Source organism: Heptranchias perlo, chromosome 11 (genome assembly GCF_035084215.1).
Source record: "Heptranchias perlo isolate sHepPer1 chromosome 11, sHepPer1.hap1, whole genome shotgun sequence".
NCBI lineage: Eukaryota > Metazoa > Chordata > Chondrichthyes > Hexanchiformes > Hexanchidae > Heptranchias > Heptranchias perlo.
This window is the reverse complement of record NC_090335.1, coordinates 58,020,830-58,048,812: the sequence shown is the minus strand read 5'-3', so window position 1 is coordinate 58,048,812 and position 27,983 is coordinate 58,020,830. Positions and strand designations below refer to the sequence as shown.

Below are 27,983 nucleotides of genomic sequence, written 5' to 3'. Positions count from 1 at the left end.
TTCGCTCCGGAAGTGTTTGCCAGCGCGTGCCCTTCCCTTTGACCTCTGCTTCTCTTTCGCTGCGAGCAGGGTGATGGCGGCCTCGAAGCCTGTGGACTCGCAGTCCGGCTCGGGCCTGTCCCGGTGGCAGCTGGCGCTCGCCGTCGGCGCCCCCATCCTGCTGGGGGCCGGAGCCGTCTACCTGTGGAATAAGAGGACGGTGTCGAAGCGGAGCGAGAGGAAAGCGCCGGAAGGCAGCTCCAGCCCCGTGCCGAAGGAGGAGGACGGCCGCGGGGAGAGCGAGACGGACAACATGGTATGGAGCGGAGGGAGGGGAGGGAATACAAGGTGGGGAGAGGGAAAGGGCGGGACAGAAAGAGGCTGAAACGGGCAGTGTTGTGGTGGGGTGACTCGAGAATGGGAGCGGCGTATTGGAGGAGGGAGAGGAGGGAGGGGAGGGGTCCAGCTTAGACTGAATGGGTCCAGCTTAGACTGAATGGGGAAAGATAGGTAATCTAGTGGAGGCATGGTGTGGTGCGGAGAATCATAGATCACTGAATTGGCCATAGACCTTTAACTAAAGTTATCTGATCTAAACCCAGTTTCCCTGCTTCCCCGCTTCCCCTACTTCTTCCCCTACTTCTTCCCCTATCCTTACATTATTTCAACATCTTTATCGAATTCCCTTTTTGAATGATGTATCTGCCACAACAGCCACTTGTGAAGTATTATTAATGATCCCAGAATCAGCCTGCGTTGGCATTCGAACAGTTATTGACTTAACCTCTTTTCCCATACCCGTTACATTTTTCTTTCTCAAATATTTATCCGTTTGCTTTTTGAAAGCTATAATCGATCCTGCTTCCATCACAGTCTCTGGTAGGGCATGGCATGTCCTAACAACCCATTGTTTTAAAAAATAATTTTCTGCACTGCAATTTGTTTATGTAGTAAACTTAAATTTTAGCCCTCTAGTTACCAACTCACCAAATTGTGGAAATAGTTTTTCCTTATTTACCTCTATCAAAAATAAAAATAGAAAATGTTGGAAATACACAAGCGCATCAGCAATTGTAAAGAGAAAAGATAGGTTAGTGTTTTGGCAGACAAACATTTTGGTGAAATTGAAAAAAGGGGAGAAGAGCAAATCAACAGATACTCCAATCACAAGAGGTGTTAATAGGTTAAAGGATCTTCAAACAATTTAATAGAAAACTTAAATGATATAAAAGGCAATGGAAAGATATTAAAAAGTGAAAGAAAATGCATATTGTTGAATTTGAAAAGGTATGGAAGAGGTCCACACAAATGAAAAGGTGAGTCATGGAAGGGGGAACTTGCAAATGCAGTAAGTCTGAAATTAGAACAGAAAACACTTTGGGAAACAGTGATCCTGCCAGTCCCAAAAACAGAACAAAATCATGCCAACATCATGGTGCAGTTTTCCTGCTAGCACTCTGTTAAAATACACATCCCAAACATGAACAGCAAAAAAACTCATCCAACATAATCAGCATTTCCTGCTGTAAAAATGAAGGAGGATTTAGCTACGATCTGAAGTTATATACAGACCTGAGTTTATGCTCCTGTTACTGATTTTTCCATCCATTGGAAACAAGCCTCCACTATTTACTAATCTCAAGCTCTTGTATAAGTTTGAAAACCTTTCTTCTGTCTTCTCTTAACATTCCCTATTAGTGAAAAATACATCCATCTTTCTTGATAGTGGTAACCTCTCATTCTTGGTATTGTTCTAGTGAATCTTCACTGTTGCTTTTCCCTCATTCTAGTATCTTTCTTATAATGGAGTGCTCAGGTAATGCAACTGTGGCCTAGCCAATGTCTTGTACAAATTTAATATTGCTTCCTTGCTTTTAAATTCATTATCTATATATCTGCATCCTCAGATCCTTTTATTTCTCTGTTCTAAGAATTTTGCTCTTTAGGGTATACTTTTTTTTTACTGTTTCTCTCAATGTAGAATTTCACATTTCTCTGCATTGAACACCATCTTCTGTATTATTCTCACCTTCCAAACCAATAACCAGATCAATTTCCACCATCGACAACACAACCCTACTCCGTTGACCTTTCAGTGTCTGTCTGCAATCTCCTGTATTCTTGGCCACAGTTTGCCATTCCCCCTTTGGTACCCTCAGCAAGCTTAGCATTCCTTGTGCTTATATTCAAATCATGAATATAAATGGTAAACAAGAGTGTCTCAGCACAGATCCATGGAGCACATCCTGCCGACTTGAAAAACATCTGTCTATCCCTACTTTCTGCTTTCTGGCCCCAGAGAAAAAATAGGGGGAAAGAGGGGTGATGTGTAGATGAGCAGGTGGCATGCAGAGGCAGGATAGAGCGGAGCTTGAGGTTATTTCATCCTTATTAATCTGTTTATTTCCAACCAATCCAATCTTAATTCTGTCCTGAAACAAGTGTGATTCTTGCATAAATAGTATTTGGGAACTCCTAAGTAGGCAATTTGACTCAAGTTGTTTGAGAACTGTTTTTCACTTGTGGCTTGTTCTTTCAGAGCAATCGGATATTAGCCTGAGTTAACATATTGTTAGCTTGTCAATAGTAAAGTTTATCAACAAAATTCAGCAATCAGAGTACTTCTGATTTCTCCATATCCAGAAGCATTTCTAGCAGCATTGAGTACACAAAGTTTGTAATTTAGAAAATTTTAGGTTTCTCTTCAAATAGTTTCAATAGTCATATGAAATTTTCAATAATATGCATTATTAGCAGATTATATAAAAACTATGGTAGCAGACTTGTGTATATTAGTATTAGATGGCATGCTGTGTGAAGTGCCACTGGTGGATGCAGGTTCAGTTTTCCCACATTGCTGAGTTCTTTGGTTTCTGCTACAATGCTGAAGTAGCAGGAAAAGTGGACACTTGAATAAGGTGCAGTGGGGACCGACGGTGACACCTGTGTAGCTAGCAGAATCTACTTCCTTTTGAGAGGAGGGATAAAGGGGGGGAACAGAAAAAAAGCAACAGGCAGTGATAATTTTTCAGAAATAAAGATTAAAGCAGAAATTTGTGCCAACAGTAATAGAAGGAACAAGAAAGATGCTGTCACTTCTTTAATCTGGTTTCTGTTATTTTTCTGCGTACTAGGTCTATGGGGGAAAAATTGAAATGTTGTAATCCATTATTAAATATAATTTTCCTTCCTTAGAGCTTGATAGATCGGGCCCAAGCTGCCAAGAATAAAGGAAATAAGTATTTTAAAGCTGGAAAATTTGAACAAGCTATTCAATGTTATACTGAGGCAATTAGCCTGTGTCCATTAGACCAGAAACAGGACCTTTCAACATTTTACCAGAATCGGGCTGCAGCATTTGAACAGCTGGTATGTAATACTTCTTTCTTGTACTTTAATAATAACCATGAGACTAACTAAATGTCACATACAAGGATGGTATAACTAATGTGACAGCAGAATGTTAAGCTAGAGTTATAAATTATCAGTATAGCCAAGGCAGCTGCCTCCAAGCACCTTTATAGTTAGTTAGTTATCTATTGGGGGAGTAGAGTTCAAAATAATTATTAAACTGGAAAACAAATCCCATCAAGTCCCATTGAGGGTATATGGCAACAAAGGCAGCATTCGACAACTTGGCATAACAAACCTTATTGATGTTAAAACATTTGGATGGAAAAAAATGTTCTTAAGTCAGGGATATCCAACTTGTGATCCCCAAACCCTGGCAATCCGGCTGTCATAGCCCAGGCACCTGAGTCCTGTTTTCATTTATATTTCATACTTGGGGGTTTGTCCTGTCAATGTTGTGGGCCTGGTTATTTGGAAGGTGCTTTGCTTAACACTATGCTTCTTTGGTGGATAAGTCCTACATCAGGACTGTTAGTATGAGCAACTTGAGATCGATGCAAATTAATCTGAACGTGGAATTATATATTACACATGGCCCCTTAGGCTCTATGGCACGTTGCCTAAGTGGCCCATGGAGACTTGGATATTCCTGGCCTAAATAATCTTTTTATTCAAGGGCTTGTCAAGGGGATGTAGGATGTCCTAAGCATTACTTTTTAAAAAATGAGGATGGTATTTCTGGCCAAATATAAATATTGAACTGGAGGGAATTCTTCAAGGTGGCATTGCAATGTGCAGTATAGCTGCACCTTTTCAAAGTTTTTACCTTTCCTCTTCTCCAACTCCTGTTGATGCTAATTTTCTGAGATACCACAATCCTACCATAGATTTTAATGGAAATGAAACATGCTTCAACTCTGTGTTCTCCACATTGTGACAGAATCTTTGACTAATTCACACAACAGTTGGGTATGAATAAACTATACTTGACATTAAGTATAGTGCATATTGCAGCATGAGTATTGACAAATGGTGCTTAGTTTCCTGACAATCGTTGTCTGATTTTACCAATCTGTATTGAGCATCTCAGATCCACCATCCAAGGACATTTAAGAGTTACTCCAAACTCCATGAACTGATGTACTCCTAATCTTCCTAACCATTTATCATCTGTCTGCAGTTAGTAGATACTGAGAGATTTGTGCTGTTGAAAATTCCTTTATCTGACATGAGTAGAGTTTTAATCAGCCAGTGCAATTACACTGTTCACTCAGCTCTTCGTTCTTGGTGGGGTGGAGGGTGAGATGTACTGAATTCACTTGACTCTTAACTTTCTAGCTGAGGGTGGGGGTTAATCAATTCATGTAGAATTTCGCACTCTAACCAAAGTGGGGAGGAGGGGTTGGTGGTGGTGCTTGGCCCACTTGCATCTTCACACTAGCTGAAGATGGGGAGTTTTATTGCACTCATGTTGACTTTTGGCACTGTAAATCAGTGATGTCTACAATCGTGACTCAAGAATTGTGCTTCCAAAATTGCATATCAAACCAGTACTTCGGATTAACTTTAAAAGGAAATATATACTTAACAATTGAGGGTTTGGAACCATATGGAACACTGCTGTTTCAACGTGCTTTATTTTGTCTAATAAAGTGTCAGAGGGTTAATTGTAGTATTGGTCGATCCACTATCAACATATCTGCAAGAATTGCATTGTTGATATGAAGCATCTGATGAAAGGTAAAAAATGCATGAGATTAATTGTGTACAAATAGAATCGAATAATGCAATATTTTCCCTTGCTCCTCCTGCCCCCTCCCTACGAATTTCTAGTTCTAAATTATGCCATGAATTCCCACAGCACCAGTGCGAAAAAAACAAATAGCTGCAAAAGCACCAAGTTATGCATGGACAGTTGTGACTTTTGGGTTCTTGCTGGAAAGGTTCATACAGCCCTTGGCCTGCTTGTTGCCAGAAAGAATGTTGCCATGCATTGCCTGTGGCAGCTGTTGGTAGCACTGCTGCCTCACTGATATTACTGTGCTGTTGCCATGGCTTGAGTAGCCATGAATGGGTGCTGCATCGTGGATGGTCAATGGGAAGAGACAAAAGAATTTGATTAGTTGAAAGTCCACACTATAATCTCTCATGTGTTTGTGATCAAAATTGTAATGCAGTTCTGATTCCCCTCCCATGAAAGATGAACTTTCCATGCCGCCTTATCTTAATTTGTCAGACTGCATGTAGGTTTTAATATAACGGCTATTGCATTAGTTTGAATGTTTTGACACTGCAATCTACTCTGTGTTCATTGATTCTGAAACAAAATCACTGATTCATTTTAATCATGTAACAAATTTGTATTGCAGCAAAAATGGAAGGAAGTTGCTCAGGACTGCACCAAAGCCGTAGGACTCAACCCCAAGTACATAAAGGCACTATACCGCCGTGCGAAGGCATACGAGAGACTAGATAATAAGAAGGAGTGCTTAGAAGGTTTGTATTTTTTAACCTAATAACTTTTTTCATTTTTCTTCTCAGAAGGCAGTCTCTTGTTGAGCTTGATCAAGTGACAATTCCTTAATAATTTCCTCCCCTATTATCTTAAAGGCACTGACCTTTGCTGGACTTCAGTTTCACAAGTGCTATCAACCTTCCAATATCTAACCCATGATCATTCTTCAAGTATAAGCCTATCAGGGGAATATCAGACTTTTACCATGGAAGAGAATTACAGCTGAACTAAATTTACCACTCATGCAGTTTCCAGCAGGGGTCAATTAATAGCAATCAGGCGCAGGAACCCTGGCTGATTTTTCACATCCTCTCTCTTATCTCTAGCACAATTTTAACACTCACTGCCATGGCTGAAATCAGATATCTCAGCTTAGGAAACGAACCTGCGACTTTCTGGTGTGTATGACTTAGTAATATGCACTAGCCCATCAAGTTTAGCCTAACTTTCTGAACATTTTTATATCCACATGGAATTGTAAGGCTGCAATTATACTGTAGATTTGTGTCCCATCAAATTTAGAATGAGGTTAAGTTCAGAAATCCTAAATACCATTTCCTGAGTGGGCTTTAAGAGCAGGTTTCCAGGATGAGTGAAGTGATATACTTTTTAACATCCAACTAAAGATATTTTCTCTTGCATAGATGAATGACCTGACAATGCCATTTGCCTGAAATTCTATACATTAGTTTTGTGGGGGAGAAGAAAATACCACTTCAAAATTTGAGTGGAAAATCCATATTGCATTTCATTGTTTCACTTCTGCTACTGGAGGCTGTTACGAGCATTATACCATTCACTAGCAGTTTTACAGCAGAAAATTGGAACTGTAGCAATCAGCTGCTCCTTGCACCTATTTTTGTTTTTAACTTCTGTTAAATTCTTCTTACTGAGATGAAGAATATTTTCGAAACTGGTGTCATCATGAAACAGATTTGGTGCACAGTAAAGTTCCAGTTATTACACCCCACTAATGTGCCTTGACCCCAACCCAGAATGGCACCCTCTTACAGCACCACGGTGAATTTCTCCATGTTCCACACTAACCACCATCCATTCACCAAGTTGTTAGTTTTATGCTGTGGCTCCCTGACTCAATTCAGCACTTGATATGAAATTTAAAAATCATAGTGTAGAAAAGTTCACAAATATGAAATGTTTGTCCATTTTTTAAAATTGAGGAATTAAGTAGTAATAGTATTGGCTCTGTCGTGCACCAGATCTCACAATATTTGTGTGTATGTATGCGTCTCTATACTAAATTTAGAAAGGAATTCAAAGAGTTGTGAAATAAAAAAAAATTCTGACTGGGAATTTTTAACAATGTATACTGCCTGCAAGCACCTGAGACGCAACAGGTCTTTGTTATTGCATACAAGCAAAGCTTAATCAGGTGAGGGGTTGTCTGAATAGTGTCTTCAGATTTATGAAATTGTAACTTTGGCAAGTTTGATACTGTGGGGTGAAACGGAGCTGATTGTCTGTGATTGCACAACTGTTAAAGGGATGTCATACAAGATGGAACTTCCAAAACGCATTGTTTCAGTTAACATTGCTCCAGGCGGTAATTGGGCTGTTATCCACATTGCCATTTACTTAGACGTTAGAAATAAGTAACTGTCGGCCTGCTGAGAATGAACTGGAGGTATTTTTCGAAGAAATTAAAAGCAACAAACTGCATGTAAAAACAAAGTCCTGAAAAAACTCATCAGTCAGCATCAGTGGTGAAAACAGATAAATTAATTTGGTCATATGGCCCTTCAATGTGGCAACCTTGGCTCAGTGGTAGCACTCTTGCCTCAGTCAAAAGGTTTTGGGTTCAAGCCCCACTCCAGAGACTTGAGCACATAATCAAGGCTGATACCTCAGTGAAGTATTGAGGGAGCACTGCACTGTTTGGTGTGCCATGCTTTGGATAAGCTGTTAAATCAAGGCCATGTCTGCACTCTCGGGTGAACTATTCAAACAAGAGCAGAACATTTTGCACTGACATGCTGTGTAATTCCAGCATTTACTGTTTTTTTAAAAGAAGCTGGCCTGCACTTCAGAGAAAGTGACATACATCTGAGCAACCATACTAGCATGTTCATTTCACTCAGTGAAATTGTATTTCGGTGTCATGTTGATGGAGAGAACTCCATAGTGCAGAGGCATGCACTTGTGTAAAAGGTTATCAAAGAACTTGGTTTAAAGGTTGTACGAAGGGGCTCTGAAATTCTATATTTTGTTATTTTCAAGTTGTCAAGTAAGCTGTGCAAATCTATATTCAGTTTGCTTCAGTGTATATTTAATTATTGAAATAAACTCAGTTTGTAGTCATAGCCTCGACAATGTAGTCTGAGTGCATTGTGCTCTCCCTTTGAACATCTGGTGTGAAAAATCACTGCTACGGGATCATTTTTAATCCAGTGGCACTTTAACCTATGGAAACTTCCTGTTTGGCGGGGGGGAAGCCCAAATTGTAACCAGCATTTGTACTTTCCAAAATAATCGTTCTTCTCTTTGTAATTCAAATGCATTAAATCTATTATAAAAATTTAATAATGCTGCTTAATTCAAGCTAATAAAAACAGAAAATGCTGGAAACACTCAGCAGGTCAAGCAGCATCTGTAGACAGAGAAACAGAATTAACATTTCAGGTCGATGACCATTCACCAGTTCTGCTTGATCATCGTTTTCTGTTTTTATTTCAGATTTCTAGCATCTGCAGTATTTTGATTTTGTTTTAGTGCTTAATTCAAGCTAATTGGGTTTAAAATCACACTGACATCAAAACAGCCAGTACTTTCCAACCCTACTTGTTAACAACTTATTTTGTAACCACAAGCTACTTGGAACTATGCCGGGTAGGTGTTTCTTTTTTAAAAAGATCATTGAGATTCGCGGGGCAAACAAATGAATACCAAGCAGGCGAGAGAGAGAGAGCGCGCGAGAGAAAGGTTGGGGGAGGGGGAAAGAGAGAAAACAGAATCAGAGAGTGGTCTACAGGGGGCTTTTGAAGGCACGGTGGCAAGGTGGATTTGCTGATGGAGTTCCAGGGAGGGCGGTATAGTCACTGAAGGAGTGCCAGGGAATGATCAGTCAGTGTCAGAGGAGCAGAGAATATGTGCAGGGACATATGGTGAGAGATTTCGAAGATAGGTGTTCCTTTTTTAAAAAAGATCATTAGGATTGGTGCTGTTGCTGGGAATATTTCGAAGTGCTCTTATCTGGAAACATGTCTTTGCATCTTGCAGATGTCACTGCAGTTTGTATCCTGGAGGGATTCCAAAATCAACAAAGCATGTTGCTTGCTGACAAAGTCCTTAAGCTGCTTGGAAAAGAGAAAGCTAAAGAAAAGTACAAGGTTGGTGGCTGAAATGCTATAGGTACTTGTTATGTATGTCAGCTTGAATTTGTTCTCATGCATTAACACAAATGGTATTTCCATTAGGCTGAAGCAGAAAAAAAAATCATATTTGCACTGTATTGCTGTTAGCATACCCCTTTCCTGTGCCAGGTGGTAATCTGCTACTGCTTGGTATCATAGGACAACAACTTGCCTGTTCATAGTACCTCCCACATACAAACCTTTGCAGAGTGCTTCGCTGGGCAAACAAATGAATACCAAGCAGGTGAGAGAGAAGGGAGGGGGGAAAGAGAAAAAGCGCAATCAGTGAGGATGGTCTTCAGGGGGCTTTTGAAGGCATGGTGGCAAGGTGGATGTGCTGATGGAGTTCCAGGGAGGGTGGCATAGTTGCTGAAGGAGTGCCTGAGAATGATCAGTCAGTCAGTGCCAGAGGAGCAGAGAATATGTGCAGGGACATATGGTGAGAGATTTCGAAGATAGAGAAGGGCAAAGACATGAAGGGATCTCGAGAATGTTGAAGTCAGTTAACTGGGTCACAAGGTACCAGCGGAGCCTATTAAGAACTGGGGTGGTGCCTTTATAGGCATTGGTAGGGGCGAGAACACCACCCATGGCGTTCAGAATGGCATGTAGTTTATGGAGGATGGAGACGTAAAGACTAGCAAGCAGAGTGTTTGAGAGATCCAGCGTTAGTGATGGTGTGCATTAGGGTTTTGAGTGGTATAGGGCAGAGGGAGGCTAAGTTTAGAAGGTGAGAGAAAACAGTTTTAATGACTGCATGGATGTGAGGAAGGAAGCTGAGTGGAAGGTTGAGTATCAAGTCAAGGTTCTTTATCTCTGACCTCAGCCTGAGGACATTGATCAAACCAAGGCCTAACGACATCTAGGTGATAGTGGGAGCTGGAGGATGGTTTTTATTTTGCCAGTATTAAGATGGGGAATATTATGGTCATTGTCTGGCACGAATGTTACTTGTCACTTATGAGCCCAAGCCTGGATGTTGTCCAGGTCTTGCTGCATGCAGGCACGGACTGCTTCATTATCTGAGGGGATGCGAATGGAACTGAACACTGCAATCATCTGCGAACATCCCCATTTCTGACCTTATGATGGAGGGAAGGTCATTGAAGAAGCAGCTGAAGATGGTTGGGCTTAGGACACTGCTCTGAGGAACTCCTGCAGCAATGTCCTGGGGCTGAGATGATTGGCCTCCAACAACCACTACCATCTTCCTTTGTGCTAGGTATGACTCCAGCCGCTGGAGAGTTTTCCCCCTGATTCCCATTGACTTCAATTTTACTAAGGCTCCTTGGTGCCACACTCGCTCAATGCTGCCTTGATGTCAAGGGCATTCACTCTCACCTCACCTCTGGAATTCAGCTCTTTTGTCCATGTTTGGACCAAGGCTGTAATGAGATCTGGAGCTGAGTGGTCCTGGCGGAACCCAAACTGAGCATTGGTGAGTAAGTGCCGCTTGATAGCACTGCCGACGATACCTTCGATCACTTTGCTGATGATTGAGAGTAGACTGATGGGACGGTAATTGGCCAGATTGGATTTGTCCTGCTTTTTGTGGACAGGACATACCTGGACAACTTTCCGCATTGTCTGGTAGATGCCAGTGTTGTAGCTGTACTGGAACAGCTTGGCTAGAGGCGCGGCTAGTTCTGGAGCACAAGTCTTCAGCGGTACAGCCGGCATGTTGTCGGGGCCCATGGCCTTTGCTGTATCCATTGCACTCAGCCGTTTCTTGACATCACGTGGAGTGAATCGAATTGGCTGAAGACCAGCTTCTGTGATGGGGATATCTGGAGGAGGCCGAGATGGATCGTCCACTCGGCTCATCTGGCTAAAGATGGTTGCAAATGCTTCAGCCTTGTCTTTTGCACTCACGTGCTCAACTCCGCCATCATTGAGGATGGGGATGTTTAGAGCCTCCTCCTCCTGTTAGTTGTTTAATTGTCCACCACCATTCACAACTGGATGTGGCAGGACTGCAGAGCTTTGATCTGATCCGTTGGTTGTGGAATCGCTTAGCTCTGTCTATAGCATGTTGCTTCCGCTGTTTAGCATGCATGTAGTCCTGAGTTGTAGCTTCACCAGGTTGGCACCTCATTTTTAGGTACGCCTGGTGCTGCTCTTGGCATGCTCTTCTACACTCCTCATTGAACCAGGGTTGATCCCCTGGCTTGTTGGTAATGGTAGAGTGAGGAATATGCTGGGCCATGAGGTTACAGATTGTGCTGGAATACAATTCTGCTGCTGATGGCCCACAGCGCCTCATGAATGCCCAGTTTTTAGCTGTAGATCTGTTCTGAATCTATCCCATTTAGCACGATGGTAGTGCCACACAACACGTTGGATGGATGCATAGGTGGGACTTCGTCTCCATGAGGTCTGTGCGGTGGTCACTCCTACCAATACTGTCATGGACAGATGCATCTGCAACAGGTAGATTAGTGAGGATGAGGTCAGGTAGGATTTTCTCTCGTGTTGGTTCGCTCACCACCTGCCGCAGGCCCAGTCTGGCAGCTATGTCCTTCAGGACTCGGCCAGTAGTGGTGCTACCGAGCCACTCTTGGTGATGGACATTGAAGTCCCCCACCCAGAGTACAGTCTGTGCCTTTGCTACCCTCAGTGCTTCCTCCAAGTGGTGCTCAGCATGGTGGAGGACTGATTCATCAGCTGAGGGATGGCGGTAGGTGGTAATCAAGAGGTTTCCTTGCCCATGTTTGACCTGATGCCATGAGATTTCATGGGGTCCGGAGTCAATGTTGAGGACTCCCAGGGCCACTCCCTCCTGACTGTATACCACTGTACCGCCACCTCTGGTCGGTGTGTCCTGCCGGTGGGACAGGACATACCCAGGGATGGTGATGGAAGAGTCTGGGACATTGGCTGAAAGATATGATTCTGTGAGTATGGCTATGTCAGGCTGTTGCTTGACTAGTCTGTGGGACAGCTCTCCCAATTTTGGCACAAGTCCCCAGATGTTAGTGAGGAGGACTTTGCAGGGTTGACTGGGCTTGGTTTGCCTTTGTCGTGTCCGGTGCGTAATGGTCCGATGCCGGGTGGTCCATCTGGTTTTATTCTTATGACTTTTTGGAGCGAGATTGTACAACTGAGTGGCTTGCTAGGCCATTTCAGAGGGCAATTAAGAATCAGCCACATTGCTGTGGGTCTGGAGTCACATATAGGCCAGACCGGGTAAGGACGGCAGGTTTCCTTCCCTAAAGGACATCAGTGAACCAGATGGGTTTTTATGACAATCTGGTAGTTTCATGGCCACCATTACTGATACTAGATTTTTTAATTCCAGATTTAAAAAAAAACGTGGTATGGGTCAGCACATCAGTTAATCAGCATGCTATTCAATATTACCATTGAGCTAATAAAACAAAATTACATGGATTAGTGCAGATAAAATCAATATTCATTGCAGGTGGCAATCAGGTGGTGGTCTAAGTAAGAAAAGACTGGTTTGAGAGGAAAAGAGTAAAATAAAAGACCAGGGGGGGGAGAGAGGGAAGAATGAATAATGTCAAGAAGCAAAGCAAAATGAATGTGAATAGAGAAGATGGACATAGGGAGGAGCAATGCATATTCATAAAGAATGAACCCTTTGTTGATATTGCCTTCGGACGCAGCACCTTAATAAAAAAAAAAATAAGGTGCATTATGTAGTTTGAGAGGCATAGAACCTTGCCGTGAGTTAGTTTCCTTCCCTGTCTCTAGGCAAAATGCTGCTGCCAGCTGGTTTAAAATGCTGGATACCCAAGATGTTTGAAAGAGATTATCTGATCTATGGCTTCCCCTAGAAAGAGAATCTTAAGTTGCCTGAGTATTGGCCATGAGAACTTTGAGATGGTTTGCACTCCAGTCACTCACCATTTCAGTCAGAAAGGAACTGTGTAAAACAACTTTGCATTTGATGTCAGGGTTATGAAAGATTCTTTTTTAGCCCATGCTACATTTTGTACATCTGTGAATTTTACACTGGTTTAGAATCTTTTGAGGTACACTCCTAGGTGATCAGTGTGATTGTGGTACTTCCATTCCCTTTTGGAGTTGTGCTGTATTTTGCTATTACAAGAAGGACTGTGTTTTCTAATTCCCTTCTGTTTTCTTCCCTCGTAGAATAGAGAGCCTCTGATGCCCTCCCCACAGTTCATCAAATCATACTTTAATTCCTTCACTGATGATATCATCTCACAGCCTTTGCTTAAAGGTGAAAAGCCTGATGAGGACAAAGACAAGGAGGGTGAAGCTGCTGATATCAGGGGAACAGGAAGGTAATTGTGTAAAAATGTTTTTTTTTTTCAAGCCCCAGTGGATAAATGCACTGTATAGTGTGGTACAGATTAGAAAGTTCCTGATTTTAATCCATGATCTGCGGTGAGTGAATTCATCACAATTAGGGCAGTAGAGGTTTACATTACCCATAGCATCGTCCAGCTAGATAGCAGAAAGAAAATCAGCCAGGGTTCCTGTTCCTGTTGGCTGTTTAGTAATGCTGCTACAAGTGCATTTTGGTGGTGATTGGATTGACCTTGCCTGTGATAAATCTTAAGTTTAATGGTTGAACAGCCCAGCGTTCACTGAACACACTCAAGTATGAAGAAAGGTTACTTGGGAGGATACTAGAGGGCTGCCGATGCCTGTGGAACCATGCCGCAACCTGAATTCCTAGAATATTAGAGCCCAGAAACAGCCTGTTCAATCTATCAAGTCTGCACCAATGTTTTTCTCTTTGTAGCCATGATGTGGAGATGCCGGTGATGGACTGGGGTTGACAAATGTAAGGAATCTTACAACACCAGGTTATAGTTGTGTTGGACTATAACCTGGTGTTGTAAGATTCCTTACATTTCTCTTTGTAAGCCACTTAGTCTAATTCCAGTCTCCATATCTTTTTTTATATTCCTCTTTTTTCAAGCAACGGTGTAATTCCTTTTTAAAAGTACTTGTGCTTCAACAGCTTGTAGAAACTAATTTCATATTCTGACTGCCCTCTTGAGTAAAGACGTTTTAAAGCAGCTGCAAATGAACACCATAGTGATACTGGTTATACAGGGTCATAGGTACAAATCAAAGTAATACCACTGCATTCTTGGTCTTGTGTTTTTGTTGTAACCTGGTATCAGCGGCAAACATGGATCAATATAATGAATATAGAAATGCAACAAAACAAAACCAGTCTGGTAAATACTACTAGTGTTTGTGGCTTCTGTTAACTTGTGCTAAAAGGTCTAGTGAGCTCATCAGACGAATGAAGGGGGCGGGGGAAAAGAATCTCCCTCTGATGGTGCAATTTATGCATAGCTATATTTTTATATATTTCAGATCTGGATACCAAAAGGCAAAACAATACATGGAGGAAGAGAACTATGACAAAATTATTAGCGAATGCACAAAAGAAATAGAGACAGAAGGAAAATATGTGGCTGAAGCCTTGTTGCTTCGGGCTACGTTCTACCTGCTGATAGGCAATGCTACAGCTGCTCAACCTGACCTTGATATGGTCGTCGGTATGGATGATGCAAATGTAAAGGTGGGTGTTGTATCCACATTGCCTTTCACTTACCCAGAGTATGAACAAGAATAAGTAGTTCTTCCTCAATTGTTGATCATCCACGTACAGTAAGGAAATGGTTGTCATCCCATTGGGAGAAATCATAAGTGACAATTTCTTTTTAAGAAAATCACAGCATGTTATCAAATGATCTTCTCCCACACTGCTGTGACGGACATCACCTGAAGGAGGTCCATAGCTTTTTTTGACCTATAAAGGCAGTAGTGAGACTGAATGGCAGCAAGGAATAAAAGAAGTGATGAATATAAAACTAATTATGTTCAAAATAATACAGAAAGAAAAAAAACTTGCATTTGTGTAGCGTATTTTATGTTTTTAATGTCCCAAAGTGCTTCAAAGTCAATGCATTGATTTTTGAAGCAGCCAATTTCCTACAGGAAGGTAACGCAGACAATGATGAGATAAGTGGCCAGTTAATTTGTTTTGGTGACGTTGGTTGAGTGATGGATGAATGTTGGCTAGGACCATGGGAGAACTATCTCCTCTTCATAAAACAAATGCCTTGAGAGCTTTATGTGCACGGGACCTCCGTTTAGTATCTAATCTGAAAAACAGCACCTTCGACAATGCAGCACTCTCTCAGTACTGCACTGAAATGTCGGCATAGATTGTGTTTGGGGCATGGAGTAGGGCTTGAACATACAACCCTCTGACTCATGTAAGAGTGCTATCACTAAACCAAGCTGACGCTATTAATAAAACTAATATTACAAAACCTCATTCAAAGAATGAGGAAACTTTTATAATTAATGATCTAACATTTTTCATTTAGGAGTCTTACAGAAATGGGTTCAATAAGGTGAACTTGAAGTCGACCATAAAAGAAAAATAATAATTGAGAGGTAATAATTGCAAGTCTGCAACTGGGACTCTGGACTTATGCGGACCTTTTTTGAAATGACCGTGTATATTTGTTTCTCTTCCTGTTTTCCCCCCCATCCCACCCCAAACAAAATGTTCTTTAGAACAGTTAATGACTAAAATAGCGTGCTCTAGTCTGATACCACGTTGACCTAATCCATATTTCATTGGTTAGCTAAAGGTAAATTAATAGATAATTTAAATTAAAGCCTCTTCTCTGCTCCTAGCTAGTTTCATTGATGTGTTGGAATGACTGACAGTCTGGGAATAATGCAGGAAATTCTGCTGTATAGAATGTCTTGGATATTCTCTCTGTCAGCAATTTGACTGCTGTTTACATTCACTGTCATTGCAGGCCATCAAAATTAGAATGTTGTTGTGCAGTGGGTTCCCAAAAGAATGTAATAATTATGAATTTTATCTGTAGCTGACATTCAAATGTTCTTAACCTCATTGGGGAAGCCCTAAATCTAGCAGTTTCTTCTCATCATGAAGAAGCCTACATCTTAACTTGATAAACAACCTAGAGGGGGAAACAAAATGCATTGTTATTTTGAGATGCTTTTTTATTTAAATTGTAAATGTTCCCTTCAAGTTGCTGTGTTTTGCAGTAAACAAAATGAAAAATGGTTCTCTTGCTGTGCTCATGACATTAGTACATCATGAACATGTCAGAGGCATGTTGCAGACAAAAGTGTTGGCTACTTCTGTCATCACAATGTTTTACAGTTGCTTCTTCTGATAGGATGAGCATATTTGGGATTCAATTTACAAATATAAATACATTTTTAAAAATGAAGGTGTTGCATACAAAAACAGCTGCTTTGAAACTGCATCTCGTGCAGTGTGGTGACTACAAAGAATTTAACTAATCTAATAAATAGCAAGTAGTTCTGATGCCTCATTAATTCCTTCAATATCATATTGACCATCCAACTGAACACTAGATTTTCCCGCTTTTTCCTTGGATTAAACCAGAATAATTATTCACTTGCTGCAACATGGAGTATCGGCAAGATCACGTGATCTTATCTAGTGTAAAATCTGGATGGCTGAATGAGAATATGCAACCAGATTCAAAAATAATACATGTACTCAATGAGAATTTATAAATAATTTTGTACTGTTTGTGATTGTCCTCCAGCTGCGTGCCAATGCATTGATCAAGCGTGGAAGCATGTACATGCAGCAGCAACAATCGCAGCTGTCTACACAAGATTTCAACATGGCTGCTGATATTGATCCTCAAAATGCTGATGTTTACCATCATCGAGGACAGGTAGGAAGGGCTACAATTTTCTGAACCAGTGTGAGAGAATTGTCTTCACTTCTTTGAAGCTAAAGCAACCTGCAAATTTCTGATTAAGTGGGGAAATGGACCAGTCACACAACTTTACAGAAACAAATTGTCTTCCTTATTTTTATTTGTTTTCTGTATGTGAGCAAAATTGACATGGCTGCATTTATTGCCTATCCCTAGTTGGGGATGGTGAACTGGTTTAAACTTCTTTCAGACTACATAGCTGATATTCCTGCTTTCTAATAGACCCTCTCACTTCAAGAACTGAAGGGAGAAGCTGTTTGGGAAGGAACAAATCAGGCTATAATCCTTTTTTTCTTTCTCTCTTCACCCCCTCCATTTTCTGTTCTGTATTTGGTATCAAAGTGTTGATGGGATGGGAGTACAGAGAGAATGCTGTAGTCTGCCTTGATTTCAAAGTCAGTCCAGATTGTACGGTTATGCGGTAATCCAAAATTTTTGCTTATAGCTGAAGATTTTACTTGACCACGTTGAGGAGGCTGTTGATGATTTTGATGAGTGCATTAGACTTCGACCAGACTCTGCTCTAGCACAGGCCCAGAAATGCTTTGCGTTGGTAAGAAGTCTATACATCTAATTTTGTTCTGTAAAATTCACTACAGATGAATGTCTTATTGCACCATACAACTGAGTGTTACATTTTTGCTAAATGAAAACCAAGCAAGGACCTTTAATAAATAACCCTCCACACTTTACTCTTCTAACTAGCATATTACTGGCTGCCACACAGTGAGTTTGCCCCCTTAAGGTCAGTGAGTTCACTATGCATTATTCACATGCTACCCATTGGTGATGAAAAGTGACCCTAATCTTTCAGATATCAAGTGAATGCTGGTGACATCCTGATCTGCTTCACTGCCGCCTCCATTGCCCCTCATAACTGTTGCCACCACTGTAATGTCTGTACAACCGAAGCCAGCCTTTTCCACTCCCACAAACAACTTAGGTGCTTCTGCTCCATTTCCTTCCCTGACTACCACTTCAGGCTTAGCCCACTAATGTGGAACCTAGAAATGTTGCTCACCACTGAGCAATACGTCATCTCATGGCTGGACTTCTCCATTGCTTTTTGTCAACTTCCCACTTCTACTATTCATAAACTACGAGTAATTCAGAATGCTATCCTGATGTCTGTATCCCCATCGCCCAAGATTGTTGCCAAGCTCCAATGGCTTACTGTGACCCATAGAATTGACTTTTAAGATTCTCATTCTCCCTCCATGGCCTCACTCCTCCCTAACTCAGTTCTTCTCTGGCCTCATGTCCCTGCATTCACTCCACTCTTCCCAGTAACAGCCTACTTCTCATTCTGTGCTGCACCATCGATGGCCAGTCCTTTAGCCACCTTGCCCCCACCCCCCAATGGCATTCCCTCCCCCGCATCTCTCACTTACTACCTCCCTCTGTGTTCAAAAAATCTCCTAAAGGCCTCTGTGACTGCTTTTGCTCCCACCAGGCTCTCTTCCATTCCTGCCACCTTCCCCCTCATGCAGAATCCACTTGCTATTCAATGCCCTGTGAAGAGATTTTGTCTGTGAATATGTGCAATAGAAGTGTAAGCTGTCGTTGCTACAGAAAAATATGGAGCTGTGAGATGTTTAATTTACAGTTGAGCACTAGATTTTTGGCAGAAGGGCTCAAGAAGCGATGTGGAGCTGATCATATAACATGAATGCAATATCAATAATGGCTATCCATCTTGAAAGTGGTATTCAGTGCACCTTCTGAGCCCAATTTGAGTGTGGCAATTTGGATATTGTTTCAGCATGATCCCTACAGTCAGGATCCTAAAAATTTAGAATATGGTACCATTAATAATCTCCTGTGCTACGTGAAGGGCACTCTTAAGATTTGATGTTGAGCAACCTTGAACTCATGATGTTTAAATCTTACACACTGTTAATCTTTATTGATATAAAGAGAAAAACATTTAAATTCACATTTCCTACAGAAAAAGTTCTCCATTCCGTTGGATCATTTTAAAGCAAATGAAATGGATTTTTCTCATCGTTTTTCTTCCAGTATCGTCAGGCCTACACTGGAAGCAATCCTTTGCAGATCCAAGTGGCTATAAAAGGCTTTGAAGATGTTATTAAAGATTTTCCCAAATGTGCAGAGGGCTATGCATTATATGCACAGGTAAGCCTTCAGCATTCAACACCAGTTATTTCAGGCATTTGTGTTCAGCAAGATGATGGATAACAACCCTGGAGGATGGAACATTTAAAACTAAGACTTTTTGCTGTAGTGTCCAATTGCAAATATCAGCATAAACTCCACTGTGAATATATTAAATTTTGATTCTTCTAAAGGTCACAAGGCATGTTTAGAAAAGGCCCTTCAACCCATTTGGCTCATCCTTCTAATATACCAGGTCTATTGTCTCATTTCAGCATCGAGTTATTTAGAGGCCAGTGTCCTGGTCTCAGCCATCCTACCAACCCATTCCAGTCTGATAAAGAGTAAACACCCAAGACATCATATTCTGTCATTTGTCTTTACTGCTAACTGAGATTTCCAGCATTTGCAACTTTTTCTTTTTGTTTCACCCATCCTTCGTTTCCAGGAGTCTGTCTCAAACCTATACACCCGTGAACCTATGCCACCTTGTCCTGCTCTTCGAATTTGGAGCATGTAATTAATTTTTTAAAAAATATAATTACAGTACCCATCATTTGAATTTCGCACCCCTTTGTAACAGTTCTAAAATAAATTGCTAAAGCTCTAGTTCAGCCATGTAACTTGCATGACAACCTCAATTTATTGCAACAATGAACTTGTACAAGTCCAGGATACTTTATTTTTTCCACTCGCTGTTATCTTCAGAGTTGCTGTTACCAAATTATTGTTTACTTTTAGGAGGGATTTAAATCTAGATTTCCTATGAAGGCCTAGTAATTGCCTTGGCTCAGTGGTAGCACTCTTGCCTCTGAGTCAGAAGATTGTGGGTTCAAGCCCCACTCCAGAGACTTGAGCACATAATCTCGACTGACTGAGGGAGTGCTGCAATGTCGGAGGTGTCATCTTTCGGATGAGATCTTACACCGAGGCCCTGTCTCTCCCCTCAGATGGAAGTAAAACATCCCATGATACTATTTGAAGAAGAGCAGGGGGCATTCCTATGCCCTGGCCAACGTTTTAGCCCTCACCCAATTCCACCAAAAACAGATTATCTGGTCATTTATCTCATTGCTGTTTGTGTGACCTTACTGTGCACAAATTGCGCTGTTGTCTTTTCCTACATTACAACAGTCACCAAAATTCAAAAAGTTTTTAATGATGTCCTGGGGCGTTATATTAATGTAAGTTCTTCTAATTCAGGCTCACTAACATTCTGAACTTAATCTTTGCAATCTTGTATTTGGATGTATATTTGATAAAAATGCAACATTTGATTTTTTAAAAATTTTCTAGGCTTTAACTGACCAGCAACATTTTAGCAAGGCAGATGAAATGTACGATAAATGCATTGAACTGGAACCAGACAATGCAACAACATATGTTCACAAAGGGTAAGTGATCTGTGATTTATAAGAATTGGAATAAACCAAGTGATTTCAACTGTATCACATCAGATATCAGAGCCAAATATGTTGTGCTAAGATTCCAATGAATCCAGTGCTAGACTAAAAAAAAATGATAATCGTCCTATGCATTTACTTTGTCATTATTGTGTGCCACGGGCTTGGAGAGGTTCTGTCATCTCTGATTTTTGTTCTGTTAATATGTTAACATTGCCTGCAGTATTGTTATAGAAGTAATAAGCATAACTGGCAATTTCCATATAATTGCTTTCACTATTTAGCTTACCCTATAAAGATTTAATGTGAGCATTAGTACTATATGAAGTCTTTTGAAAACCAGGATCAAGTTGCTATTATAAACAATAGATATATTTGATAGAGCTGAGGAAGGATGTCCTCCATAAATGCTGAAGTTGGTCCTCAGTGGTTCATAGGCATGCTGTCTAGGGAAATTTGTCAATCAAATAGTTTGATACATAAACCAAACTGATTTTTTTTAAAGAATAAGGAAAGCATTAGTTGATTTTGCTGTATTTAGTATTGACATTAAATATCTAGAATAGTTTTCCTTTTATTTTTCTACTTCCACATAGGATAATTCAAATGAATTTGGCATGGAAGTTAATAGTTTTCTTTCGTGCTCCAGTATTTTACTCCAGCCTCTGCACCCGGTAGCACCAACTCATGCTGGAGCTTAGTTACCCAGCAGCCGTGCCACTTCAACACCTTAATTAACATAGATAAAGTCGGCTCTTTCTGCACATGTGGAATTTCAACTGAGGGCGTCAATTAGGACTGGGAACTCTGGTTATCATTCCCTCAACTGTTTTCTTTCTTTGCTATACCCTGCAACCACCGAAAAAAACTTAGATGCTGAGGCCAGTTGTAATGCCCTCACTGCTGTCTAGCTGAAATTCAGCACAGTCGCAAGGATTTACCCAGAAACATTCCTGTTCTGTGTGACTCAGTGGCACATCATGCTGTGCATTTATTTTCTTGCTAATTTTCTCCCTTCAGGTTATTCACTCCTTTAATGTGGATACAGTTGCACAATGCTCTTTAGTACCTTCCTCATACGTACAAGCATACATACGAACTAAGAGCAGGAGTAGGCCGTTCGGCCCTTCGAGCCTGCTCTGCCATTTGATAAGATCATGGCTGATCTGATTGTGACCTCAACCCTGCTTTCCCCATCTATCTACTATAACCTTTGACTCCCTTGTTAATCAGGAATCTATCTAACTCAGCCTTAAAAATATTCAATGACCCTGCCTCCACTGCTCTCTAGGGAAGGGAGTTCCACAGACTCACGACCCTCTGAGCAAAAAATTCTCCTCATCTCCGTCTTAAATGGGAAACCCCTTATTTTTAAACGGTGGCCCCTAGTTCTAGTCCCTCCCACAATGGGAAACATCCTCTCTGCATCTACCCCTTCTAGTCCCTTAAGGATCTTATGTTTCAATAAGATCACCTTTCATTCTTCTACACTCCAATGTATATAGGCCCAACTTGTCCAACCTTTCCTCATAAGATAACACCCTCATCCCAGGAATCAGTCGAGTGAACCTTCTCTGAACCGCCTCCAAAGCAATTATGTCCTTTCTTAAATAAGGAGACCAAAACTGCACACAGTATTCTAGATGTGGTCTCTCAATGCCCTGTACAACTGTAGCAAAACATCTCTACTTTTATATTCCATTCCCCCTGCAATAAATGACAACATTCCATTTGCCTTCCCAATCGCTTGCTGTACCTGCATACTAATTTTTTGTGATTCATGTACTAAGACCCCTCTGTACCTCAGTTCTGCAATCTCTCTCCATTTAAATAATATGCTGCTTTTCTATTCCTCCTGCCAAAGTGGACAAGTTCACATTTTCCCACATTATACCCCATCTGCCAAATTTTTGCCCACTCACTTAACCTATCTATATCCCTTTGCAGACTCCTTATGTCCTCTTCACAACTTACTTTCCTACCTCCCTTTGTGTCATCAGCAAATTTAGCAACCATATATTCGGTCCCTTCATCCAAGTCATTGATATAGATTGTAAATAGTTGAGGCCCAAGCACTGATCCCTGTGGCACTCCACTCATTACATCTTGCCAACCTGAAAATGACCCATTTATGCCTACTCTGTTTCCTGTTAGCTAACCAATCCTTTGTTACGCCCAACACCATGAGCTCTTATTTTGTGCAGTAGCCTTTGATGTGGCATCTTGTCAAAAGCCTTCTGGAAATCCAAGTACACCACATCCACAGGATCCCCCTTTATCCACGTTGCTTGTTACTTCCTCAAAGAACTAATAAATTAGTCAAACACGATTTCCCTTTCACAAAGCCGTGTTGACTCTGCCTGATTGCATTGAGATTTTCTAAGTGCCCTGCTATAATCTTAATAATAGATTCTAGCATTTTCCCTATGACAGATGTTAAGCTAACTAGCCTGTAGTTTCCTGCTGTCTGTCTCCCTCCTTTCTTGAATAGAAGAGTTACATTTGCTATTTTCCAATCTGATGGGACCCTTCCAGAATCTAAGGAATTTTGGAAAATTAATACCAATGCATCTACTATCACTGCAGCCATTTCTTTTAAGACCCTAGGATGAAGTCTGTCAGGACCTGGGGACTTGTCAGCTTTTAGTTCTAATATGGGTATGGGCCGTGGCTGCAATTGGGCCGTGGCTGCAATTATCAGCAGATTATTCACATGTTAGAGCAGCACAGTTGAGCCCAATCCTGTTCTCGAGCAACATCTATACATACACACTCCCAACAGGAGTCAGTGTATAGCAATCCAAAGTGTTTTTCCCCCCCATCCCAGGAATGCTGAAGCACACTAGTGCTCCTTATGCTGTCTCAGCTGAGATTGATTAATTTTGCACAATCCATAAATCAAACCTAGGACCTGCCTTGTTTGTATATCTCCTACTCATTGACTCAAGTTTCAAACCTATTAGACGACCTATGTAGTACTTTCATACCATGATTTATTTAAAATTTAGAGCCAATCCAGAGAGTTCTTACATTGGGGAAAGTTGCCCTGTCCTTTTATTGTTTGATCAATATTGCTTTTTATAAATAGTTTGTATAGAATTACTGAATTATACCTATTTTGCTTTTCTGTTTCTGGCAACTTGATATTCACTTAATTTATTGTAGTTTGCTTCAGCTTCAATGGAAACAGGATTTGGATAAAGGCTTGGAACTAATCAGCAAGGCCATTGAGATCGACAATAAATGTGATTTTGCATACGAGACCATGGGCACTATTGAGGTCCAGAGGTAATTTATGAATGGATTGTATTTACTTGCACTGAATCTGGCTATTGCATTTCTAAAAGAAGTGAGATGTGTAGCCATGCATCTCTGTTGCTGTTTGATTTTGGAAATACTCAAAATTGTAGGTTGCCACAAATCATGCATGGTTTTAGAACTTGTAAAGCTAGCATGGCTCACATCTGTTGAGAAACTCTTCATTTGGTGATGCTAATTTTGGTGTAGTTCATCGTTCGAAAGTGCACAAGGTTCTCGATGCATTTTTTAAAATGTATTTGTTCTTGGGATATGGGTGACATTAATTGCCCATTCCTAGTTAACCAGTGAGATGGTGGGCCTCCTCCTTGAACTGTTGCAGTTTCTGTGCTGATGGTATTCCCACAGTGGTGTTGAGGAATTCCAGGATTTTGTCCCAGCAATGAATAACAAATGACTATATGTCCACGTCAGGATTATTTGTGACCTGGAAGGGAACTTGGAGGTGGTGATGTTTATCTGACCTTGCTGCTCTGGTCCTTAAGAACATAAGAAATAGGAGCAGGAGTAGACCATTCGGCCCCTCAAGCCTGCTCTGCCATTCAATCAGGTCATGGCTGATCTTCGACCTCAACTCCACTTTCCTGCCCGATCCCCATATCCCTTGATTCCCCTAGAGTCCAAAAATCTATCTATCTCAGCCTTGAATATATTCAATGACTCAGCATCCACAGCCCCCTGGGGTAGAGAATTCCAAAGATTCACAATCCTCTGCATGCAGAAATTCCTCCTCATCTTAGTCTTGAATGGCCCACCACCTTATCCTGCGACTATGCCCCCTAATTCTAGACTCTCTAGCCAGGAAAGATGTTGCAGGGCTAGGAGGTGCTGTTGCAGTAAGCTTGGCGAGTTTCTGCAGTGGATCCTGTGAATAGTAAATACTGCAGCCATGATGTGGAGGGGGTGGGTATTGAGTTCAATGGCAGGGGCGCAGAATAAAGTGTATTGCTTTATCTTGGATTGTGCTGAGTGCTGGTGCGGCTGCACCCATCTGCCTGATAGGTGAATATTCGATCACATGCCTGAGTAGTGCAGTTGCGCTGTGTTGTAGATGGCAATCTAGGGAGGCTCGAAGTGCAGTTGTGGCAATGCTGAGGGGAAGACCAAGAAAGTCAGATTTTCCCAGTTCCACAAAAGGCTAGATCGTGCAGAGCCCTGTCATTCTTTTTGGCAGAGCACTGTATCACCTACCTTATTGTGGGCTCTGCCCCACCATTTAGCCTCGTGTTAAGTGCTGCATAAATATACCCTTATCACCAAAAATATAGGCAGAAAAATTCCAGCATATTCATCCATCGTCACTATTCAGCAATGCTCAGCTGCCCTCCACAGGCAACATTCCATCTTTTCCACTCCAGCTGCACAGGAATCATGTCCTGGGGAGTATGTGATTATTTTGTTCTATACTGTTTTCCTAACCTGATCTTCATCCAGCTGCTTTTTGAAGGAGTTAGTCAATAAAACATCAACTGCTATTGGTAATCATTCCACATAGTTAATACTCTGGGGTGAGGTGGGAATAAAACATTTCTTCTAGTCTCATTTGAGGCGGCTTAATTTTAAACTTATACCCTCTAGTTGAGTTTGATCTGTGTTCCTTACACGTACATCATCAATGACTCTCAGCATTGGCCTACATATTATCCATCTACGATTTCTTTTCTCCAATGAAAACAAGCTCAGCTCTGCAAGTCTCCTAACAACTTAGAGCCCTACATCCTGGAATAATCCTTGTCATGTAAATAAAAGCACTTAGTTGTCTAACAGCAGCAAACAGACAATTTTTTTAGGATATTAGTGTTTGAATTAAGTTACTAATCTAACATGCTTATGGAAATCTAGCAAGAAAGTCTATTGGTTAAGATTTTCTCATCTACAGAAATGTTAAAATCCTTCTCTATCTGAGTAATAGATTTTTAGGTGGGTAGACCTCAATAAAGTGGATCTTATTTCTAAATAGATTGTCCAAATTGTTTTTAAGAACCATTTTTTTCATAACATTTGCACCTTAACTTACACTTGTTTTAAAATCTGTTTACAGAGGAAATCTGGCTAAGGCCATCGATATGTTTAACAAGGCCATTAACCTGGCCAAGTCAGAAATGGAAATGGCCCATCTGTATTCACTGTGTGATGCTGCGTATGCTCAGACAGAAGTTGCTAAAAAATATGGATTGAAGCCCCCAACCCTGTGATTGGAAAAATACGCACAAAGCTACTCCCATTGTTCTTCTGTTAAGCCTCTGATGATTTTTATAAACTGTTGAATGCCACAGCGATGTTTGTGATATTTGTTATGTTTTCTGTATAGGTGCGTTAGTGGTTGGTGATGAATGTGCAAAAAAAAAATTGCACTCTATTTGGCCTATAAAGTGGAATTACCTATTATGGCACTGAACAAAACATTTGTTTTTACACAAACACAATCAGGCCACACAAACAATATCTTATGGTTGTTTTCATTTTAGGATGATGTGCTTTTTTTTAAAAAAAAAGAAACTCCTGTATAGTACAAGATTGGAGTTCCCCTTTAAAAGTATAAATATGGTGTGATATAAATAGCTAAATGTACAACAAATTAAACAAAATTGTGATTGTTCATATTTTTCATTGTGTATGATGGGAATAAGTTTGTTTGCAATTATATTTGCATTTTTAAATCTTACCTGTTCAAAATGTGCTCCATGGCACTTCAAATGTTTAAGACTGATCTGATGGTCCAAGTCAAAAGTCCGAGTATGCATTGTGTGATATATGATTTGACGTGGTAGAGGTGATGCTCTCTACATTCATAGAAAACCAATTCACTTATACTGTGCTCAAAATGTCTTTTGCAAAGTATGCATTTAAGCACATACAGGGCACAGTTATACAGTAGAGCTCTAATCAAATCACTGTTTCCAATGAGAGGTTGTCCTATACGCTGCATTAAAAAATAGTTTGGGGTATCTTTAAAAAGCAGATTATAACTGGTTTGCATGGAAAGATTCTTATCTGGGCTTTGCAGTGTGTTTTGCTGTTTACATACTTGACCCAAAAATTTGTGCCTGTAGAGATGCCACTATGTGTAGGCTGCCACTGTGGCCAAGAAGCAGAAGACTCTCCATTCCCATTTTAATGTATTCACGTGCAGGTGTGATGCGCAGTGAATTTTATTTTGATCTTGCTAAAGGTTCTATTTGTCTGGCCTAATCAGTTGTATGTAGAAATGGAAAAGGCTCTTAATGGAAGCATGTGCTCTTCAGTTAAAGCATTCCATGTTACCAAGAACTAATGGCTGTTAAATACAATGTTGGAAAATGCACTGGGAAAAAGTTATTGAGCTAGTTTTTTTTTGTAAATGACTGATATACAGTGTAAACACACCCAATAAATACTGCATTCAGAATAAAAATGGTGAGAAGTAGACACTACTGTATACTGCACTGGGGGAAAGCTAATAAAAACAGAATACTTTTAAGTAATTTTAAGTTTTTTTGATATAAAGGTGCAGTTTTTATGTGACACATATGGTCAGAGGCATGATGTACTAAAGGAGCAGAGACCTGGCATTGAGTCTCTGACCCTTTGATAGAGACGTGGACACAGTGCACAAGAGCAAACACGCGCTAATGAGTGATTCCTATTTTGCCTGCTGATGCTCACCACTGGTTCATGTGGAGAATGGTCATTTGCGTGAGGTACCAGAGAGTAGTCCTGTCAGGAGAGCCATACCTAACATGAGTCAGTGTGGTCAAGGGGACTTTTTTTTTAAACCACTCATACAAAAGGAGGTCAATTGTGCTAGCCATGTAGCACCAGGACTGCTGTTCGAGAGGCATTGTATATTTGTCCATATATGAGGACAGCTCATTATATTTAAATATTGCTGCTAGTGTATTGCATATGATGTGCTGTGAGAGTGCAAAGTCTGCATGGTTGGGCTTTACAGTGGCAGCAACTTGCAAAGAGCTGCTGGCTCACTCCTTGCACCCTTTTTTTTTGGTGGAGAGGGGGGAGAAAGAGGAGAGAGAAGGGGCAAGATAAAACTGCTTTTGAGGTGAAACTAAAGTAGTTAAGCTGGACAGCAGATAGAACAAACTTGCATTTATATAGTGCCTTTCATGACCTCTGGCCACCTCAAAGCGCTTCGCAAAGACTGCCTACTTCCACTTCTAATATTGCCCAATTCTGC

At 40.9% G+C, this 27,983-nt stretch overlaps 1 protein-coding gene across 1 annotated transcript; it reads left to right on the top strand.

Annotated features, from left to right (window-relative positions):
• Positions 1-38: 38 nt before the first annotated feature.
• On the top strand, positions 39-27,269 carry tomm70a (translocase of outer mitochondrial membrane 70 homolog A (S. cerevisiae)). The gene is made up of 12 exons (XM_067993139.1): positions 39-295; positions 3,175-3,348; positions 5,700-5,826; positions 9,083-9,192; positions 13,333-13,487; positions 14,539-14,746; positions 16,794-16,928; positions 17,419-17,526; positions 18,993-19,109; positions 20,385-20,482; positions 23,657-23,779; positions 25,851-27,269. The coding sequence occupies exons 1-12, from the start codon at positions 74-76 to the stop codon at positions 26,002-26,004; spliced, it is 1,731 nt and encodes a 576-aa protein (XP_067849240.1). The 5' UTR covers positions 39-73; the 3' UTR covers positions 26,005-27,269.
• The last annotated feature ends 714 nt before the right edge of the window (positions 27,270-27,983 follow it).